Here is a 13131-nt window from a genome sequence, read left to right on the forward strand (position 1 = left end):
TCCACCCGGACAGCACGCCAAATACGCATAACCTTTAACGTAATAATTGTATGTAGATGTGAACTTGTGAACAATGAAATAAGGGAATTTGTGAGTGAGGACAAACAGAACTTGGTTTGTCCCCTCCCTCAGGCTGTAAATAATAGTGAACTGTAGGTGTCTGAACTTGCAAGTCTTTTACAGTTGTAATATATGTATATAATGGTGTGTGTCATTTTTAAAGTGTAAATTCTGCAATAATATGTATAGATATTAAATATTTGTATAGACTTCAACACTAAATGTTTTTTATTTTATTTATAAGAAAAAAATCCAAGGCACTTGAGTAATTCGTTTTTAGAAAAATATTAATTGTTAATAAAGTATGTAACTTTGTAACGCTCTTTTATAAACAGAAAATGAGTTAAAAAGTGAATATATTGAACTTCATAAACAGATTGTTTGTAAGTGTTGTGTGTTCCTTGGGGTCAAAGTGACCAATTTGTATCTTTTACAACATGTACAGTGACTAAATTAAGTCTTTTACCACAGTAAAATGACTTTTACTTGTGATGCCTGACTTTTTTCATTTATTTTCATTGTCTCTTTAACCCCGTAACTGTCAGTCCCCTTTTTGAGAATAGACGTGAAAATGCATTATCCAAACTTAAAAGGTTGTAATTCAAGTTACTGAGGAAGTGAAAGCACTTTATAAAATGAAAGTATGAAAACGTTTTGGAAGTTTAAATTTACGGCAAATCAAATGTACTGTACTAAATATTTATTTTATATAACCAAAATAATTAATTAATATAACATACATATATTAATTCATATACAAATAAAAGCCATATATCTAACCAAGGTATGTTCCAAATTTGAAGTTGATGTCACAAAAATGTAAGTTCCTATGAGATTTTGTTTAGGCGCTGTACCAAAAATATCTACCGGGTGTCACACACATTCCATTGAATTTTGTTTGATGCATTCTCCTTTAACAAATTAATACATTTCTGTCCAAATATCACTTATATCACAAAATATGGAACATTGAGACATTTCTGATGATATGTGATTTGTTAAGGTTAGAAAAGGTTACAGGAAGATACATTTTGTAATATGAAAACTGACAGCCCAATAGGAGAGGAAACCACTAAAAGAATTTAGAGTACCGTTTCCATGGTAACACAATGTCCAATTCCAAAACGGTTTTCACAGTATGAATGTTTAGTTTGTAAGCTTTCAAATGATACCTAATTTATGATAATTACTAAAATGTGTGATATGAAGAAAAAGGCAATAAAAAAAAAGAGTGCCAAACGTTCCGACGGTGACAGTTATTAAACCTGTTTTTCTCAAAATTCCGTTCCAGAAAATCATAGCGATCGGCCGACTTCAGATAAACATAACTTTTGCTACCAACAAGCTATGATAAAAATAAAAACAGATTTGGAAAGGGCTTGATATCAGCTTCCATATTATATCAAAACCTGTAATAGGTAAAATTTCACCATGTGGTGGGTTTTCTTAGATCGCATCACAAATGTCTTAACAAATGTCAGTCAATCGGGAATATTTTAAAACGAGCCGTTCATTAATAAACACGCAAAATCGCTGTGAAAATACAGACCGGAAGTCAAAAGACAACGAGCGCAGCGCTGAAAAGGTGCGGGCTACATAAGGTCTATACAATATAATTTTTTTCTGTAACATTCTGGATGCTGTGTTCTCCATTGATGTATTGTCCAATAAATGATCTGTAGGCTACTGCTTATTTTATTGACTGGTGTGTGTAAGATTTGAAAGCATTGTTTGATTTTGAGAACAGGCAAAATGGTTTTAAAGCAATTGTTTGACTTTGCAAGAAGTTTGTAAATTTGGATTTGTGTTTAGTGTTGTGAGAAAATGGGTGAAGGTTTCAAGAAATGTGTCTTAGCAATTGTGAAAAACTGTAAATTTGCCTTGACACCCACTAGCTCATCTTACCCCTATGTTGGGAAGGTTCCCAACAAAATCATCCTCACTGCTTGACGAATCCATTTTAGACAGATTGTAGCCTAAGCTTTTGGCGAAAATGAGGATTGATGTAATTGGCAGACGTGGTGCGCTGCAAATTCAAACAAGAGAACCAATCAAAAGCTTCAGAATAGCATCGCTACTAAACGGCCTTTAAATGGCAGGAGGCATTGTGCACATCAAAAACAGGCAAAGCAACAAAATATTCATATTCAACATAACCTAGCTTATACAGAAAATATTCAGATGTAACCCCCTTTGTAATCATTAACATTTTCATAAGTAACTGTAATTACACAATTTTTCAGTTACTGATTAGAGTTACATTTATTTTGTAATTGAATTACGTAACTCCTTTACATGTGACTAGTTTCTCCTCACCACTGCTTACCCCACTCTCCCCTCCCGCCAGAAAGAGAAAGTACAGAAAGTACTTGAGAGCAAACGATATAACCACACATACATTACTGAGCCTGATGCAATGCAACGCTCAGCACTGGAGTGCATGTGGGGGGGGAAATGGTTTGTTCTGTTAACCCAGTTCTGTAACCCAGTAACTACAAGTGTTAAAGCTCAAATGGTAGGTCATTCTCTGATAGGATCAAAGATATCAGCAAAAACATTGCTTAAGATAATAAAATACAACTATGGTGATATAATCATATAGCTAGGATAATAAATAGGCTTATTGCTTTCTGCAAGGAACAAAACACTTCCCATATCTTTTGTTGTTGCCATCAAAGGCTGTGTGTCCAATCAAACTTTTTTTATTAAAATAAATGTCCAATCAAACTTTTTTTATAACATAAATGAATAAATTAAATTAATTTATTTTAAGGGCTTCTATTTTCGATAAATGTTTTTGTACTGACTGTGTTGGGTTGTCACCTGATGTCTAATGAATTAACCAAACGGCAACCTCCCCGTCTCTCTCTTGAAACCAACACGGAAGTGAATTAAACGGCAATTCATCAACTGGCCGCTTGAGGCTGGCTGCAAAAGTGAGTCAAATCTGCATCTCCCCCATGTTGAAATGCCCAACTTTACAGCAAAAAAAAAAAAAAACATGTTTACAGCCTGGAGCAAAAAGTGGCTTTGGTCTATAGGCCTACAGCTAATTTTGCCCTTAATGACAAATGTGAGGGGGGTGAATTTTTGTATAAGTCATCCGTTTAAATGATATTAAGCCTTACATTTCTGCATAATTAAGGGTGTCCACTTTTGAGTGAATGGATTCCATTGAGTGGATTCCCGCTGCTGTGGTCATTAGTCATCATTAGCCGTTTGTCTGCTGTCTGTTAGCCGTCACATTACCTCAGCTAATTGTCTGATGTAGTTCTTTGTAGTTCATTCATCAGTAATGTCTCTGTTGAAAATGTGGTCTTGAGGTTTGCCTTCACTTAGCCAACCAAGTGAAGTAAGTTCCTCTAAATACTTTCAACATATCTGTATGATAAAAATTCTGCAAGACCGAAAATAAAATTATTCAATTGTTTTTCAAGTCTGCAGGCGTTTACTTTTAGTGGTAAAAAATGCAATAAAAATGACATGAATTGAAACTTCATGACTCTAATAATGAAAGAATCTTATGGAAGTAGAATTTTTGAAAAACAGAAATGAAAAGATGAAAAACATAGGCAGACTTTGTGTCCAATAAAAGTAGGGATAATAATTTGACAAATGAAGTCTGTAGGTTTAAAGCTAACATTAAATATGTTGTTACTAATAAAGCCCTTGTGTGTGCCAGCATGTTTTTCATGAAATGTTCTGTAATCAGGCCAACATTTGCTTTAAAACAACTTCATAAACAGGCTCTGATTCATCACATCATGCGGTTTGTTGCCATAAACTCTATGACAGGTGCAATAAACTCTATGACAGGTGCTCTACGACAGGTGTAAAAAAAACATTAGTCCAGACACTGATAAATTTAGAGAAGGAAATGTTTCCAGGCAAAAGAGCTTCCCGACATCTTAGTGAGAGATTATAGGTCACTAGGCTGTTAAACAATTTCAACTATTGTTTGGCTGTCGCACCGTAGAGATTTATTAACTTCCTAAATTAGAAAACTAAAAGAAACATGATGACTAGCCAGTCAAAAGTTTCAACACACCTGATAGAATTTTTGTTACATGTGATTTTAAAAACTTTTTCTTTAAAAGTATTGTGCTTAATGCTTAAAATTTGATTTGTGGACAATATAAATTGTTTATGTATGAATAAGATTTTTTATGCAACTAACATTGTTATTTATTATTATTATGGATGAACTGGAGTGGATAATGAAAGAGCCACAAGTGTCCATCACACATTTAAACTCTTTCAATATTGTTTAAAAAGCAGGAAGTTGTTTAAGATAATGTCCAGAGTTGAAATTGACTTTGAAGCAGATATAATATAAGAGAGTTTTATATTGTTTAATATTTTTGTCACTATATATAATTCTCATTCTTCCAATTAATATTTCGGTTACACTTTATTTCGATAGTCCACTTCAGACATTTTACTACTTATAAGTAACTTGTCAACTGCATGTTAACTAATACTCCTTAGAGTATAGTAGACTGTAGTTGACTGTTAGGTCAGACTGTTTGGTCAGAGTTACTGTAGTGTAGGTGATAAGATTCAGGTTAGTAGAATAAGTTAACATGTAGCTGCAAAGTTACTTATAGTCAGTAGAATGTCTGTTGGTGGACCTTCACAAGTGTTAGCAGATACAGACAGTCTACTGTCTACAGATACTCTAATGACTGGTAACTGACATAGTTGCAAAGTTACTTAAAGTTATTATCTCTATTTCATAAACAATGTCTACCTGTATGCCTTTCATTCTTCTGCTGAACACAAAAGAATATATTTTGAAGAACATTGGAAACTAAAAAACATAGGGGCCTATTGACCTGCATTGGACAAAAACACTCAGACATTTGTCAAAATATTATGTTTTATGTTCCACAGAAGAAAGGCATACAGGTTTGGAATGAGGGTGAGCAAATAATGACAGAATCCGTTTAAAAAAAAAAAAATTGTGAACCATTGCCTTTAAATATTTTGTGTCAGTATTAAGAAGATAAGTAGAGAAATCTGTAACTATTGTCCTTGCATTCCTGTAATGTAGAGCAATGAAGAGTAAATAATTGTCAGACTGTCACCTCAAATACATCAATAAATCAAACTATGATTAATGTAAATGGTAAATGCCCTTCAGTGAAAAGGAAGAAGGAAGTAAACCAGTTGCCCCACCTATGACTCCCTCAGTGATGCTTAACATGAGGATGAGGGACGGTATAAAGCACGGCTGCTCCATCCAGTCAGCACAACACACTCTGAGCCTTGAGTCCAGAAACAGAGAGCTTGAGACCTGTCACCAGGTAAGAAATGGAAAATTTCTCTTTAAATTATTTATCAATTTAATTGCACTTTTTAAAAAAGCAGTATCATTAAACTCTGTGATGCTGATTGCAAATGCAAAGTAATGCAAATAATTGTTATATTTAATAGACACTTCTTATTCTAGACTGTTGAAATTTTTTTTATCTTTCAGGATAAATTCTTAGTATTATTTTGTCCTTTCTATTAAAATGTAAAATATGCATATAGTCTAAATATTTATTAAGTTTAAAAACAGCTAAGTTAATTTAAAGTGCCATTTTAAACCACTTAGCAGTTTAAAAAAATGTAATCTTCAAATTTAAATTAAAATTGTTGAAATACAGAAAACAGTGCAACTTTCATAAACACGAAATCTATTTATGTTTACTCTCTACATGTCTCAATTTGTGTTTCAGAGATGAATCTTCCCACTTTTCTTTTTGTGGTGGGGTGCTGTTGTGCCTTTTCAATGGGTGGTAAGTTTTACCAACCATGCCATCAAAAATCAAACTTCTAATAATTAACAATATAGAATCAAAACATATAAAAAATTCTGGTGCAAGAAATGTAGTCTTGTTCTCTTTAGTCATTTAAGCTATACACCTGGTATGACATTCATCTTCTGGAGATTCAATTTCATGACTACATCTATCACTTACTGCACATTGTTGCATTTTGTAAAGTAAAGTAAATAAATAAATAAATAAATAAATTGCAGATTTCACTAAAATTAGTCATCATTAGCCTTTCTAGGGCCAGATCCTGATGTAATAGCCTTTTCTTTTTTAGCAGAAGAAGAGAGCCCCGGGAGACGTTTCATTCTAGATTCAATTGAGGAAGCAAAGCAAATAGTAGATGCTGCTTACAAGTATTCTCGTGATGAGTGAGTAACATTTTAAGAATGTTGCTCAATATTCCTGTGCCATCATCAGTCATTGATCTATTTAATTTTTATAAATCTCCCCTCTTCCAGGAGTTTAGCAAGGGTGCGCAGAGATGACATCAAGCCTTCCGACAAGCTACGTCTGCTGAAACAGCCAGCTCGAAAGACACGAGACGCTGTGAGAGCTGCAGACTACATGGGGCAAACGCTCAGACTGATCAGTGAGAAAGCCCATCATATACACAAGAGGTCCATCAATGCTACAGGTATGAGGACAAAAAACTTGGCTAAACTTGCAAAGCTCAGAAAAGATCCATCACTGACTGATGTTCCTTTCTATAAACTGTCGTTATGTGTTTTCCCCTAGATCTGCTCACTCAAGACGAGCTTAACACAATTACACGTCTGACAGGCTGTGCTGCTCAAGTCCAGCCCCCTTCTTGTAGGACCACACCCCACATAAACAAGTATCGAACTGCCAGCAATGTCTGCAACAACAGGTCTGTCTTGCCATTCTTATTCAGAGTAGTCTTAATCAAAGACTCAGTGTTTGCCTTGCTAAACAACTAAATGTATCATTCCCAGGAGGAACCCACTTCTTGGTGCATCCAACACTCCTTTTGCCCGATGGTTGCCTGCTGTCTATGAGGATGGCATATCCCAGGCCAAAGGATGGGATCCCAACAGATTGCACAATGGTGCAGCGCTGCCCCTGGTATGATGGAGATAATTATTTATAGTATTATTTATACTTGACAATCAAGTAGGCCACCAATCAGTTAACAATGTCTGAATGTTCGTGAGACTCACTCTCATGCTCAAGTAAATGATCTGTCTACCTCATTGATTACAGGTCAGGCTGGTTTCCAATCGTATTCTAAGCACTGCAGATGCTGACATAGAGAGTGATCGTGACTTTACCTTCCTGCTTACCATCTTTGGGCAATGGGTTGACCACGATCTGACTTTTACGCCCAGCTCACCAAGCATTAGGTCCTTCAGCAGTGGCCTCAACTGTGACGAGAGCTGTGAGCGCTCTGAACCCTGCTTCCCAATTCCGGTCAGTCAAAGATTGTTCTTCTGTCAGATATTATCCCACTATTGTTGTTTTATAAAAAACTATCTTTCATGATATATTTATTGTCAAAAAACAGGCTCCTCCAGGAGATCAACGCCTGCGTCCTGCGTCCTGTCTCCCTGTCTTCCGTTCGTCACCGGCCTGTGGTTCTGGGAACACCGCCTATATGTTTGGTGGATTCCCCAAAGTTCGGGAACAGATCAACACTCTAACAGCTTTCCTAGATGCTGGACAGGTTTATGGGGCTGAGGATGGGCTAGCAAAGGATCTGCGAGACCTGACTAATGATGGTGGTCTTCTACGTGTCAACGATCAGTTCCAGGACAATGGACGAGAGCACCTGCCCTTTACTAGTGTAAAAAGTAACATGTGTGCCACGCGTAGGAAAACACTCAATGACACCACCCTAACAGAGGTGCCTTGCTTCACTGCAGGTCAGTAACTTTTTCATTCTTAGTTTTCATTGGTAAATCCATCATCTAAAATGCATGGTATTTGAACTCAAATGCTCATGAATTCTTGATGTGTGTAGGGGATGTTCGTGTTGATGAGAACATTGCTCTTACCTCATTACACGCACTTTTCTTGAGAGAGCACAATAGATTGGCTCGTGCCCTCCATGTGCTCAATCCTACCTGGAGTAGTGAAACCCTCTATCAAGAGGCAAGAAAAATTGTGGGTGCCTACAACCAGGTAAAGACATTTAATGAAAAGGGCATTAACACAAGCACGAACAGTTACATGCGGAGTACAACATATATTCATATATTCAACCTCTCCTTTCTCTTTTAGATCTTGGTGATTAAGGACTACTTGCCGATAATTGTGGGTCCTGATGCTTACAATAAACACCTTGGACAATATCCAGGTTACAATGAAAATGTGGACCCTACCATTGCAAACGTCTTTGCCACAGCAGCTTTCCGTTTTGCCCACCTGGCCATCCAACCCATCATATCTCGTCTTGATGAAAATTACCAGAACCATCCTCAATTTCCAAGTGTGCCCCTCTATGAGGCCTTCTTCTCGCCATGGAGGGTGATATTTGAAGGTGAATTTGTGAGGCTTGCAGCATACCCAGAGAGTCCTAAATCTGTCTTCTTTCAAACTTACTTATTTCTACTTTGCTTTTTGCATAGGGGGCATCGATCCTCTGCTCCGTGGACTGATTGGTCGGCCAGCAAAACTGAATACGCAGGACCACATGATGGTGGATGCTCTTAGAGAGAGACTGTTTGCCTTCACAAAACACATTGCTTTGGACTTGGCTGCCCTCAATATGCAAAGAGGCCGTGACCACGCTATACCAGGTAAATATTCTGGACTCATACACAACATGCACACAAAGCCTTGGAACCCTTTAATCTGAACCATGTGAAGCCAACTCAGCTTCATGGTGCATTACCACTAGGCTTGGGTATCGAGTATCGAGTATCGATTGGAACCGGGACTAGCTTTGCGATTTTCCCGGAATCGTTCAAAAGTTTAAATTTCGATTCCTAGTTCCGATTCACAGTCCGCCGACCGGAAGAAGAAACCGCTGTCTAAGTCATTTCTAGCCCTATTCTGAACTGAAGTAACTACATAATCGATTTCAAACTGCCAAATGTTAACTCGCTGACACTTTAGTTAAACATTTGTAACGTACACACGGCATGGTAAATGCGTGTACTAGCACAGGTGTAAGCGTATATTGATTGTTATGCTAAACTGCGAACCGACACATTTTATGAGACGCTGTGTGAGTTGCCTTATTAACTCACACAGCGTCTCATAAAATTTATTCAGAGCAAACAACCCTGACGTTAAACCTTAAAAACGTACATATGATGTTTTCTTATTCTTCGGTATCTTGCAAGTTGCAACTATATTCTCTCGTCCTCTGCTCGTCCGTTTGAAAACTGCGTGCGATGCCGGCAAACGTAAAAAAAATATATATTCATGAAAACACATTTACGAGCTGCCAACTTTCACGCATTTACCGTGAGACACACGCAATTGACACTTCTCACACGTTCTCACACCACACATCCATTTTCTCACGCACAATAAAAATCGTGAAGCAAAGAGGACACGGAGACCGACAGACTAGACAGAGCAGTTACTTTATGATATACAAAAAAATCTCAGCTTTCATATTCTGTCAATTTTATTACGAAATTCAAACAATAAATACCGTTTTGGCGCTTGTAAATGTGACGTGACAGATCCCTAGCGCACGTGAACCGATCATCTCGACTAGCAGCTAATAGTAAAAAAACACGAACACTGTTGAAAGATACAGTAGCCATAGGCTACAACTTACCTAACTGTATATTCCTCATATATAATATCGATCAATCAGTGTTTTTTATCAGCGTGAAGAGGTCAATAACATAGCTGGAGAACAATTATGTCATATTTACCTCAGGAAAGCCATTTAATGAACATATAGGCTATAGCACATAGTTGGCAAGAAAAAAAGAGCTATAGAGAGTATTTTGCTAAATATGTGTACTATATTACATATTTATTATATTTGTACTTATATCATTAAATAAAGTTGTTATTATAATAAATAAAAAAAACGCATTATATTTAATTTGAGTTATTTTTAACCTTAAATAATACTGCCAGCTGATAGGGCTCTCTGTATGTTTACAGCATTAGGTGAGTTGTTTTTTTCTTGAGAAAAATTAACACCTATCTTGAGTACCTAATATTTATCCAAATGAGTCAATATTAAATCAAATCACAATAACTGAATTGAAATGAAATAATAAAAAAGCGTAGCTTACCAGAAATTGTACCATGTAAACATTGTAACATGTTGTCACTAAACCTAATAAAATTCAGTTTAGTTACTAAAATGTTAGTGACAATCACATACAATACAATACACTTATTGTGATGCAATTTTTTTAATATTTCAATTGATGGAGAAGGTCAGACTATTTCCTTCAGAAAGACCGTTGGTTAGCTAGCTCATTTAAAATGTCATAAAAAAGTTGTTTAAAATAGATTTGATTTTTATATTGTAGTTGAAAACAGCCCTGTGAGAAATTCATAGTAAATTTCATAAAAAGTAAAAAGTTCATAGAATTAAAATTGATCTAAACTTTTTTGACCCTGCCTCTTAAAAGAATCGGAATCGAGAATCGTTAGGAACCGGAATCGAAACAAGGAATCGGAATCGTTCAAATTCAAACGATACCCAACCCTAATTACCACTGCATGTGTTTTTGAGAGAAGACTTACCGGGTATTAATCTGTTGTTCCTCATAAGGCTATAATGCATGGCGTCGGTTCTGTGGACTGTCGGCACCTCAGAATGAGCAAGAATTGGCTGTGGTGATGAACAACACTCAATTGGCTCGCAGGCTGATTGAGCTTTATGGCACCCCTGAGAACATTGACATTTGGTTGGGAGGTGTTGCTGAGCCTTTTGTTCCTGGTGGTCGTGTTGGTTCTCTTTTTGCCTGCCTTATCTCTACACAGTTCCAGCACATTCGCGAGGGTGACAGGTAAAGATTTATGTGTATTTAGTCCAGGGGTGTCCAATACCTCTCTTGAAGTGCCACTATCCTCCTCCAACCCTAATTAAACACACCTGAACCTGCTAATCAAGGTCTTCAGGAAATCTCCAGGTAAATGCCCTGTGGCAGGTTGGAGAATCTGCAGAACACTGGCCCTCCGAGAGCAGGATTGGACATCCCTGATTTGGTCAATGGGACTAGAATGTGTTTAGGAGGTGTCACATTGTGTTCAGGTTATGGTGGGAGAACAAAGGAGTGTTTACCACCAAACAAAAAGCATCACTGGCCTCTGTGTCGCTGGCCCGCATCATCTGTGACAACACTGGAATCAGCAGAGTTCCCAGAGATCCTTTCCGCTTCACCAGTTCAGCCAATTTCGTTATCTGTGGGGATATCCCCGCCTTAGACCTCAACCCTTGGATTGAAACTGGTAAGGCACCACAGTATTAGAGCTCTTAAATGCTTATGTGCTATGTGGTCATAAATCTTCTTCCTCTGACTGCAAATTTCTGCCTAAGCTTCTTACTACCTTTTCTATGTGCTTGTAGAGTACCTAATTAAGGTAGTATAGGCACATACCAGGTATTGAAGAAATGTATAATCTGTTTGCAATGGTCACCACGGTTTGGTTCACCTGTGATTTGGTATTTGGCCTTCCAGGTGACGGTGGCATCAGCATATCAGACATTGGAAATGAGGTTAGAAAAGTGTTCTTTTTCTTCTAATTTCAAGAAAAAAGAGAGAGTGATGATGTTGTGCACATGATTTATTAGCTTAAATGGCAATTCATTCACTGCAAAACCTCTAGACTGGACACAGCTTGAGTAATTTCTTCTTTGCTGTACACTGGACTGGTGCAGTGACAGAAATTAATACATTTGGATGTCACAACTGTCAAACAATGTTTCATGATTGCACATGAACTGCACCAAACCTTTGTAAGCTGTTTAGTCCTTCTTTCTACCTTTTGCATGTTTCAAGGAATTTTGCTTGGTTTAGGGGCCTCTTTTGCATTATAAACTGTGATTTATTTTACTTTAATGCAAACAGTTTGGCTTATAGTACAAACATATAACATCTATGCATGAACCCTCATATACAGAGTCCTTCCAAGGACCTCCGGGACCCAGAGGACCTCAGGGGGAACCTGGTAAGCAAGCCATAGATCAAGCTATCTAAATCAAAATATTCCTTCAACAAAGCTGCCAACCTCACTCTTTTTTTTTTAAGCCAGATAACAGAACTAACCAACATAGACGAGATTTTTTATCGTTTCTCTAATATTTAATTTTCCCAGGTCCACGAGGCGTAGCAGGCCCATCTGGACCTCCAGGACCCCCCATTAACACTACAGGACAACATTCCGCCTTCTTTGCTTTTGTTGGCACCACTCTTCCTGCCTCTGCTAAAGTGCTTGTGTTCAGTCGGGTCCTTTACAATGGACAGAACCATTATAACCAAAAATCAGGGCTGTTCCTCTGTCAGATTCCTGGTGTATATGAATTCCAGTTCTCATGCATAGGAACTCGGACTTTGGGCACAGTGACCTTAAAGAGAAATAATGTTGTACAGCTAACTGCTGAAAAAATCAACCTTAATACGCAATCATTAGCTGAAGGGAAGGTGATACTGAACCTACAGATAGGAGACCGTGTGTGGATAGAGGCTTCTCGGGGTGCTAATGTTATAAGCAGTTCCAGCTATTTCTCTGGCCATATTCTCTTCCCTGTTTGAGACTATTACTTATAATGCATTACAATTTTCCTTGTATGTAGCTGTTGTTTTTATTTATTATAAATGCACATATCCAGCAAATAAGAATAACCAACAAAAAAGCGCCTATAAAATGCTAATTGTAAATCCGCTACTTTTCCATTGTCTTTTAAAACACTGATTTCTTTCTTACTGTGATCTCTGAAGTAGTTGTTTCTGTTGTTGTCTTTTTATTAATACGATATGACTATGTTAGCTATGCAAAATTAAGGGTTCAGTTATACTTTTTGTTTAAAGTTAAACTATTCATAATTTAGAAACATTGACGTAACCGTTAATGCACTGTATGTTGATAAAAGTTGTTTTTTGGTTTTGTTGTCAGATTGCAGCAAAAATATTCTGTAGTCCATTCTGTGACAGTTATTTATGTGTATGCTTTTAGCAAAGTGTAATAAACAAATAAAGAAAAAAACATTGTATATCAATTAATTATCAGGCTCGTTCTACTTTCTAAATGGTGGTGGTGGTGGTGATGGGGTGATGGGGTGATGGGGTGGGGGGGTCCTGTCACGTTT

The 13131-nt window shown here is 37.1% G+C and overlaps 1 protein-coding gene across 3 annotated transcripts; it reads left to right on the plus strand.

The window, feature by feature from the left end:
• Positions 1-5252: 5252 nt before the first annotated feature.
• Positions 5253-13045, plus strand: LOC309489374 (eosinophil peroxidase-like). Of its 3 annotated transcripts, XM_082158134.1 has the most exons (16): positions 5254-5366; positions 5784-5843; positions 6157-6250; positions 6341-6516; positions 6618-6750; positions 6836-6965; positions 7104-7310; positions 7405-7762; positions 7861-8021; positions 8121-8379; positions 8468-8638; positions 10594-10831; positions 11077-11273; positions 11504-11541; positions 11946-11993; positions 12141-12292. In XM_082158134.1, the coding sequence occupies exons 2-16, from the start codon at positions 5786-5788 to the stop codon at positions 12153-12155; spliced, it is 2283 nt and encodes a 760-aa protein (XP_082014260.1). In that variant the 5' UTR covers positions 5254-5366; positions 5784-5785; the 3' UTR covers positions 12156-12292. The 3 variants fall into 3 exon arrangements, with proteins under 3 accessions (XP_082014259.1, XP_082014260.1, XP_082014258.1); XM_082158133.1 differs by lacking the exon at positions 11504-11541 and having other exon boundaries at positions 5253-5366; positions 6160-6250; positions 12141-13045; XM_082158132.1 differs by lacking the exon at positions 11504-11541 and having other exon boundaries at positions 12141-13045.
• Positions 13046-13131: the final 86 nt, after the last annotated feature.

Source organism: Leuciscus leuciscus (genome assembly GCF_965113295.1).
Source record: "Leuciscus leuciscus genome assembly, chromosome: 24".
Taxonomy (NCBI): domain Eukaryota; kingdom Metazoa; phylum Chordata; class Actinopteri; order Cypriniformes; family Leuciscidae; genus Leuciscus; species Leuciscus leuciscus.